General features: G+C 35.5%; 1 protein-coding gene across 1 annotated transcript; it reads left to right on the forward strand.

Moving 5' to 3' along the window:
- The first annotated feature begins 3,144 nt into the window (after positions 1 to 3,144).
- On the forward strand, positions 3,145 to 9,559 carry LOC140159294 (retinol dehydrogenase 12-like). The gene is made up of 6 exons (XM_072182710.1): positions 3,145 to 3,209; positions 5,690 to 5,833; positions 6,233 to 6,424; positions 6,813 to 7,097; positions 7,292 to 7,505; positions 8,086 to 9,559. Exons 1-6 carry the CDS (start codon positions 3,158 to 3,160, stop codon positions 8,180 to 8,182), a joined length of 984 nt encoding a protein of 327 aa, XP_072038811.1. The 5' UTR covers positions 3,145 to 3,157; the 3' UTR covers positions 8,183 to 9,559.
- The last annotated feature ends 339 nt before the right edge of the window (positions 9,560 to 9,898 follow it).

A 9,898-nucleotide genomic window follows, 5' to 3' on the forward strand; every position in this document is an offset into this window, starting at 1 on the left:
ATTTTACTACTTCAGTTAAGGGGAATAATACCCTGATTTTCATCAGTACCCTCTTCTTTTTTTTTTTTTTTTTTATGTATGAACTACATAAATATGTTCATCATCTCATGTCCTAAACTTATAAAATATCTCTACCTACAAAGTGATTTTAGACCATTTTATATCATATATCATTTTTGCCCTATATACTTTTTTGTTTACCTGTTACTATGGGATTATAGTAACTCAGTATGTGTGCCTCACTCATAACAAAACATAATTTATTCTATTCAAGTTGTACTTGAATAGAATAAATTATATCCTTTGTTATACCATCTTCAGACTTGTGATCAACTATATCTCTTCATCAATGAATGGTATAGCAAATTTAATACTATCATGTCTCTATCATGTTTTGTTTGGAAAAGAGATTTCTATACGGTTATAGGTCATCATAGGTCAGGTTATATGTCACGTGGTTGAGGTCAAATTTTACCCCATTTTGTATACACATGTGATATATCAACATAGCTGCAATGAGGCATCAATTTTGATATTTGGTCTAGTTTGTCTTTTTACTGGATATATAATCCTATGATGGACAGAATAACATTTCTTGGGAATGGATGTAAATGGCGAGTACAATTTAGATTGGTTTTTCCAATCCATTTCAACTAGACAAAGGTAAAATTGGTACCAAAATCACAAAAATGAAGCTTACGAAAAACTACCTAATCTGATGGTATAGGTGAAGAGAAATACAATTTTTCAACATAACTGTAGTTTGGTTGTGGAAACTTTTTACCTATGGCTTAATTAGGTTTCAGTGAAATAATGTCGCTAGTTAAAAATACAAAATATAGTTTAACATTGAAAATAGAAGCATTTTAACCAGTTCGTTTGTTGATAGGTGTGGAGCACTGAAAATCACCAAGTTCATGAAGTCATCAAGAACCATTTATTCCCATTTTACATATCAACATTATTTCTCTAATGCGTTTGCAACATGTATCCAAAATTTTAACGAAATCCGTTGATAGTAAGCTTTCCAAAATGAAGTGAATTTAAAACATTGGTGATGTACCACCTTTTGGCTTCTACATGTAAAAGCATGAAAGCTACATTGATACTGATGCCACCAATAGAACGAGAAGACTTACCCTTCATTTTGCATACTACTTTGTCCAATTTTTTTTTCTCATTTCTTCAAAAAAAAAAAAAAAAATTCAATGGGTGTAGTACCCCTTAAGATTGTCCAATTTCAATGATTTTAGTGTCTAATTATATGTTCTTTGACATGACAAATTCAACAGAACAACTTTAAAAAAATCAAATGGCCAAAAACACTTTCAAACCTTTGTTCCAAAGATTTGGTCGCTAGACATTAGCACTTGTCTCTTACTAATACACCAGCATTCCAAAGACATTACCTTCGAAATAATTCAATACAATACCGTAAAAATTCGCCTAATGGCGCACATGGGCTCCTTTGCCTTGGGGTAATTCCACATGCAAGTAAAGGGTTCTCTCCTCTGAAATCCCAACAAGAACTTAGGGACCGTGCCTTATTTGCTGGTGGGAATTTTACTGGAGAGTACTTTTAGTTTGTGCCTAAAATTCGAATCTTTCCGATAATTCTCTTTAGTTATTTAAATGACTGTAGCATCGGTGTAAGAATATAGTAATACCTGTTTAAATTTAGAGTAGTCGAAACATTGAGGTAGTTTGGAAGAAAAACTACTGCTCGCAGAACATAGGCCTTAACCAGCAAAAAAACGACATAATATTTCGTAATGAGTTTGACAGAATACCGAATAACGATTCAATTCTTTGTTCAATTCATGTTACGCTACGCACGAATTATTTTGAGTTGAAGAGCACGGGATTAGCCGGTATCAATTATTTAACGAAGATTCAGCGTTATAAGTGAGCGATAGAGGGCGACACATGGTGTTGGGGTTTTCCCAGGCTTGATATATAAGAAATGTAAACACAATTATTGTCACAGTTTATAGTGTTGATCTGGGCTAACTAACTAATATGCTTACAGTCCAATTCCTTCAAAGAAAGGAAATTGCATACCAGAAATATTTTATGTAGTCAAAGTACTACTATTTACCAGTGTTGTCGGAGAAGATCTAGAATACGTCAAAGAACGTTATTCTTCCAAGAAAGGAATATATATTCTTCTGCCGATTTGCTGAAGTCTGGTTAAAGGAGCAACACAACTGTCAAAATAAGTGGGGACAACTGCATCGCAGTCCTGCTTCCTGAAGATATTGTGTGAAAGGTGGAAATAGCACCAAGTTTGGAGAAAGCAGCACAAGGAGTTAAATTTGGAGAACTGCGCAAGGAGTTTAGCATAGGAGAACAGCGCAAGGAGTTTAGTACAGGAGAACTGCGCAAGGAGTTATAAACGTGTTTGGAGAACACCATTTTCGTACAAGGATTTTATACGCAAGGATTTATCAATGCAAGTGTACAAAGGACTTCACTGATTTTCGCAGGACAAGTGAATAAGGATATATTACATCAGTCGTCCAGAACATTGCAAGAACTTTATGATCACCAAGAAGAAGAATGCTGGCTAAGTACAAAATAGTTAAAGAGTGATTATATTTGATTATTATGTATGTGCATTTGTTGTCATATATTGTACCAATCATAACTGGCTTTCAATTAAAGACTTTGGTTTTAGTAGCTTAATCAAACTGTGTATTGGTGTTGTGCATTCGTGTGAATTTGGGTAAAGGTGATTTTGGCCTTGAGTCAAGTACGACTCGTAACAGTATCGAGCACAATTTCAGCTGTTTTGATTAACTATATATATTTTTGTATATTATGTAATAATTTAGCTCAACAAGCAACCAAACAAAATTATTTTTTTCAAAACAGTAATCAGTTCTATAAATACTTGAACCTTTGACCTTGAATTTATTTGTTTTGATATTATCATCTGTGATATTATTCAGTTCCCGATTCAGTTCTCAATCACCTGCCACACAGAGGTAAAGTGTGGTGACAGTGTAGACGTAGGCCCTATGGTCTGTAGTGTAGAGTTGTATTTTGAATGAGGCCTGGTAATATGACAGGAAGCCGTTTGGGGCTCTAATATCTATATCTTTTAATCATCAGTTTAATAGTCCTACATTTTTTTTTTTTTTTGTTGATATAGAACATGGACTTTACACGTATTAAAAGTATTCGAACTTTCATCATCGCTGGTATAGGTAAGTATAACACTATCATGCATTTCAATATTTTATGTTTACAATTTACGTCAATGTAGTTAGACCAGTGCTAATCACTCTAACGACCAAATCTTTGGAACAAATATTTGACAGTGTTTTTGGCATGCCATATGCAGGATATTGAACAAATTTGACTTGGGCTGCCCTCTTTAAAGTGTCAGGCATTTTGGTAGGGTCAATTAAGGTCAAACAGGGGTCAGAATTACCAAATATCCCAATTCTTTTTTTTTTTAATCAAATTACTCGACTAGTCATAAGGAATTCAAAAATGTATAGTTTGCCCTGTCTGCGACCTTATGTTACGACGCTATATGCAGAAATTTGTCTAAAGTCAACGCACTTTCGGCTGGGTACAATTTTACTACTTCAGTTAAGGGGAATAATACCCTGATTTTCATCAGTACCCTCTTCTTTTTTTTTTTCTTGCAAATTTATGAACTACATAAATATGTTCATCATCTCATGTCCTAAACTTATAAAATATCTCTACCTACAAAGTGATTTTAGACCATTTTATATCATATATCATTTTTGCCCTATATACTTTTTTGTTTACCTGTTACTATGGGATTATAGTAACTCAGTATGTGTGCCTCACTCATAACAAAACATAATTTATTCTATTCAAGTTGTACTTGAATAGAATAAATTATATCCTTTGTTATACCATCTTCAGACTTGTGATCAACTATATCTCTTCATCAATGAATGGTATAGCAAATTTAATACTATCATGTCTCTATCATGTTTTGTTTGGAAAAGAGATTTCTATACGGTTATAGGTCATCATAGGTCAGGTTATATGTCACGTGGTTGAGGTCAAATTTTACCCCATTTTGTATACACATGTGATATATCAACATAGCTGCAATGAGGCATCAATTTTGATATTTGGTCTAGTTTGTCTTTTTACTGGATATATAATCCTATGATGGACAGAATAACATTTCTTGGGAATGGATGTAAATGGCGAGTACAATTTAGATTGGTTTTTCCAATCCATTTCAACTAGACAAAGGTAAAATTGGTACCAAAATCACAAAAATGAAGCTTACGAAAAACTACCTAATCTGATGGTATAGGTGAAGAGAAATACAATTTTTTCAACATAACTGTAGTTTGGTTGTGGAAACTTTTTACCTATGGCTTAATTAGGTTTCAGTGAAATAATGTCGCTAGTTAAAAATACAAAATATAGTTTAACATTGAAAATAGAAGCATTTTAACCAGTTCGTTTGTTGATAGGTGTGGAGCACTGAAAATCACCAAGTTCATGAAGTCATCAAGAACCATTTATTCCCATTTTACATATCAACATTATTTCTCTAATGCGTTTGCAACATGTATCCAAAATTTTAACGAAATCCGTTGATAGTAAGCTTTCCAAAATGAAGTGAATTTAAAACATTGGTGATGTACCACCTTTTGGCTTCTACATGTAAAAGCATGAAAGCTACATTGATACTGATGCCACCAATAGAACGAGAAGACTTACCCCTTCATTTTGCATACTACTTTGTCCAATTTTTTTTCTCATTTCTTCACAAAATGCAAAAAAAAATGCGAAAAAAATTCAATGGGTGTAGTACCCCCTTAAGATTGTCCAATTTCAATGATTTTAGTGTCTAATTATATGTTCTTTGACATGACAAATTCAACAGAACAACTTTAAAAAATCAAATGGCCAAAACACTTTCAAACCTTTGTTCCAAAGATTTGGTCGCTAGACATTAGCACTTGTCTCTTACTAATACACCAGCATTCCAAAGACATTACCTTCGAAATAATTCAATACAATACCGTAAAAATTCGCCTAATGGCGCACATGGGCTCCTTTGCCTTGGGGTAATTCCACATGCAAGTAAAGGGTTCTCTCCTCTGAAATCCCAACAAGAACTTAGGGACCGTGCCTTATTTGCTGGTGGGAATTTTACTGGAGAGTACTTTTAGTTTGTGCCTAAAATTCGAATCTTTCCGATAATTCTCTTTAGTTATTTAAATGACTGTAGCATCGGTGTAAGAATATAGTAATACCTGTTTAAATTGAGAGTAGTCGAAACATTGAGGTAGTTTGGAAGAAAAACTACTGCTCGCAGAACATAGGCCTTAACCAGCAAAAAAACGACATAATATTTCGTAATGAGTTTGACAGAATACCGAATAACGATTCAATTCTTTGTTCAATTCATGTTACGCTACGCACGAATTATTTTGAGTTGAAGAGCACGGGATTAGCCGGTATCAATTATTTAACGAAGATTCAGCGTTATAAGTGAGCGATAGAGGGCGACACATGGTTAACGGTGCAACGCATTGTCGTCAGATCCCACCTTCTTCTATAATTCAAGAAAATTAATGCAGAACATGAATTAAACAAAGAGGCTTTCTGTCATATTCATAACGACTATGGTAGTTTCCCGGGGGTGGTTTGTTCTTGTGCAATTCTGTTCATCTTCCAGGATGTGTATCTATCTATGCCTGGAGGAGATTCATTGCTGGGGGTCGGTGTTACAGCCAAGCCAGATTGGATGGTAAAACGGTCATCATTACTGGTTCAAATACTGGGATTGGGAAAGAGACAGCCAGAGAATTAGCAAAGAGAGGTAAGATTGAGAGTGGGAAAATGCAGGGTATGCACTCGATGCACACAGGCACGTGTAAAATACCATATGTATACGCACCGTATGCACACAGATAACACCATGCTTTGAATAGTATTTTGTATATAATATAAGTAACTATATTTGACACCACACTGTATAATGTACGTTTTAATAGGCCTGGGTCTTGATCAAACACTAGGCTCATGGTCTAGTCAGAATAAAAGATAATCACGAAGCTGATTATTTATTAAATTAAATCATTTATTAAAGGGGCATTTCGTTATCCAGAGCCTCACCTAATGTTGCAGTTGGTACCGGAAACATTTAAAGTGTGCAGAAGCCTGTGTGTTGGTCGCATTGTGCACTATAAATCCCAAAATTTATATTCTTACGTTACAGGGGCGAAGGTCATTCTTGCTTGCCGTAATGTAAGTAAAGCACAAGCTGCGGCTGATGACATCAGAAGGTCTACATCTAATGATAAAGTTGTTGTCTGCCAACTGGATTTGTCTTCGCTAGCTTCCATAAGGAACTTTGCTGAACGTGTTACAAATGAGGAAGAAAGGCTCGACGTTCTTGTAAATAATGCAGGTACGTCATGTAGCTGAAGGCGCAATTGTTCGCATGAATGTTGGCGTTATATAGCCATATACGTTGTATTTTATAGAAATGTCGTCAATTCAAGACAAGTAATTTCAACAAGTAGGACTTTTAATTGTTCAACAGGCAGCAGGTACTCTCATTGTTTGTGCAGAATAGGAAACTGAAAATAAAGGTGACTTAAAATCCGAAAATAAAGGAAACTATGATATTAGAATATAGCATTTCATACCCATCCCTACCATCAATCGCTTAACTAACCCTACAGTTTATCCTAATCTTAACCCAACCCATAATCCTAAGACCTAATCGTATGCCTAATAATAATCTCTAAATCTAATGATTTGTCATTAACAAATTTACCAACTTCCCTCCTCAGGTTCATCTCAAACTCCACGAACTGAAACAATAGACGGATTTGAAATGATCATCGGAACCAATCACTTCGGGCATTTCCTTCTTACAAACCTTCTCCTAGACCTTCTAAAAAAGTCTTCCCCAAGCAGAATCGTCACTGTATCTTCTGATGCCTATCTGTGGGCTAACAGAGGAATCAGATTTGATGATATACATCTCAAACAAAACTTTACCGGATTCTTTGCGTATGGACAAAGCAAACTGGCCAATATTTTGTTTACGAACGAATTAAGCAAACGACTCAAAGGTAAAGTGTATCTCTAGTTTGACATTATTATGCTAAGTATGAGTCAAAGGAAATGTGAATTAACGTGACAATATTTATTATAGGGTTTTCTTTCGTTCTCTATTTTGTTTTATTTTACATTTTTGTTTTTTGGTCTTTATAGAGATGCCAAGAAAATCAATTTTGATATGTTGTTACTATGTATAATTTTATAGGGACTGGAGTCACAGCCAATGTCGTGCATCCCGGTGCAATTCTGACCGAATTGGATCGTTACGCATATAATTCAATGCCACTGGCATTCGTCACTCTACCATTACTTCGGTTTTGTATGTGGTTTTTCGGAAAGACTGTTGTACAAGGGGCTCAAACAAGTGTTTACTGTGCGGTTGAGGAAAGCATTGCCACCACATCGGGTGTGTATTTCAAGTGAGTATAGTGTTTACCTTGTTTTATACACGACTTAAGATTATACACTTAAATGTACGCGAAATCGGCCATATAAATAGTGGTTGCGATTTGCAGTTTTGATTCAAACCTTCACTCACTTCTATTAAAATCTACCGAAATATTTTTACAACCATAATATTTATGATAGCACTGAAATATAATTGAAATTCAAGGACATGTTAGTCCTGTTTATTCAACATCAAAAGCAGACCGAATTGAAGGAAAGATAGAACTACAGACATGCACTGTAAAATTATCAGACAGTCGCCCTCAGATTTCTTAAGCGTTGGTCTCGATTTGTGCTCCTTCGTGACGTATGAGCGTAGTCCAGCTTGGAACCGAGACAATCGCTATGTATGCACGTGTTACCACCCGTAAGGCGTGCGCAGGGCGTATGAAACGTCATAATCTCTCTGATATGTGTATTGCGCTCATTTTTCCTTGAAAAGGAAATTTCACGGATAAGCAGTGTTGCTAAATACCATTTAATCGCTCAACTCACCTTAGAATAAGTGGTTCCATGGTATGAACAAAAATTATTTACGTTTCTTTATTGCAGAGATTGTGCGCCAACAAAACTCAAGGATTTTGCTCAGGATGAGAAGGCTGCCAAACGTCTATGGGACCTCAGCGCGCAAGCAGTAGGACTTCAATAGGAACTGATGTAAAGTGACTGGTTTTAGTTTAATAGCCTTTCCAGTAAATACGTCTAGCTTCAGCAAGTGTATATGATCAATGGTATACAGACTAACTTATAATTTTAACGCGGTTTCTGTGCATAAAATGTGACACTTCGGACAGCATCCGATTTGACATACCGTTGACTAAGGCAGACAGCTTATCAATTGGATCAGCTACAAAAAATAATATTGCCGTCCACATGTAGGCTACATTCTATAATCATCAGTCATTGCCTTAGAGTTACTTTTAGTTTTTGGTGAGCACCGATTTCGTTGAGATATTAATCGGTGTCCGGTTAGGTACGGATAACTCTTTTTGTCATACCTGGTGATAATAATAATAATAATAATAATAATTTTATTTGAACAACGCTTGTGAAACAGCGGCACTCGTCTACATGACGGTGCGTTCATGTACAATTTTACAAAGGTATTACAAAATATGAAAAACATAAAGATGTAAAAGGAACAAGAGAAAATTAAACAACTAAAACAGTATTTAAAACAGTGAGAGCCCAAAATCGAACTCTAGACACCCGGCCGGGCGGGATGCTGCGGATGCCCAGGCGCAACAGCGCTACGTTAAAGTCACTGGATTGAGTGAGGGCGTATACGCATAGTGAACGATTTACGATCGAGTAGGTATCGCAGCGGGTGTCCGACAGATCGAGTGGGACTGTACACAGAAAACAAACTATAATATACGTGAAATTACAGAATGAAGAGCCGAGTATTAAACATGTAAAGGATAAAGTAAGAGATCGTCGACTTACTTTATACAATTATTACGTATGGCCCAGGCTCTTTTTAAAAATGATTTACATGCTGAGTCAAAAATACTTAACAAACAGTCAACATCAATATTATAAACATCAAGAAAATAATCACTGGAGATACCTAACATAAAACATGTCTTGACATTTAAATCACTTGATATAAAAAGCTGCCAGATAAAATCTAAGTTGTTTACATTTAGATTATATTCAAGAGTGTGGTATTCAGCGGCTCTGACATTTTGTAGTGCGTGACAAACAAACATAAAGTGCCTTAGATCTTCAACCCCATTCTTACATAATGGACAAATACGGGTTGCACCATCGTTCCAATGATGGGTTCTACCATTGAGCGGTAAGGTGTTCGAGCGTGCTTTAAATTTAACAGATGCAGCATAGAAATCTAAGTTACTTAACAGATACCCTTCAAGACGAGGCATGTTTTTGATCAAGTTATAATCTAACAAAGAAGATTTAGACATAGCGTTCTTCTCCCATTTTCGATGTGAGTTATCAATAAGAATATTAATACATTTGTTAACCCAGTTATTACACAGTGACATATCAGTAAACACGTGATCCATACCACATTCAATAAATACATTTTGTAGATGTGACAACCACCGAAGGTGTTTGGCTTTGTTTGAAATATACATTACATTTGTGACATTATAAAGCAATTTGGGCCAGCGATGTAAAGACATGCATCTTAGTCTATTAAAATATTTTATACGTAATTTATCTTGAAGAACAGCGACTGGTTGCCAACCAAGATCGCCTAATAAACATTCAATTGGTGTGTTTCTAGGGGCTCTAAGGATAGAACGAGCCATTTGATTTTGAAGGTGCTCGAGTCTCTTAGAATCATTTAAACTACTGGGCACCCATACAGCTGAAGCATAATTTATGGTTGAAAGAC

The sequence above is a fragment of the Amphiura filiformis genome, chromosome 8, assembly GCF_039555335.1.
Source record: "Amphiura filiformis chromosome 8, Afil_fr2py, whole genome shotgun sequence".
Classification (NCBI taxonomy): Eukaryota; Metazoa; Echinodermata; class Ophiuroidea; order Amphilepidida; family Amphiuridae; genus Amphiura; species Amphiura filiformis.

Bases quoted from the DNA above. Each gene is read 5' to 3' on its own strand.
- LOC140159294 (XM_072182710.1), top strand. From the start codon at position 3,158: ATGGACTTTACACGTATTAAAAGTATTCGAACTTTCATCATCGCTGGT. The intron at 5,834-6,232 runs GTAAGATTGAGA...CTTACGTTACAG, and splicing joins CAGAGAATTAGCAAAGAGAG to GGGCGAAGGTCATTCTTGCT. The intron at 6,425-6,812 runs GTACGTCATGTA...TTCCCTCCTCAG, and splicing joins CGTTCTTGTAAATAATGCAG to GTTCATCTCAAACTCCACGA.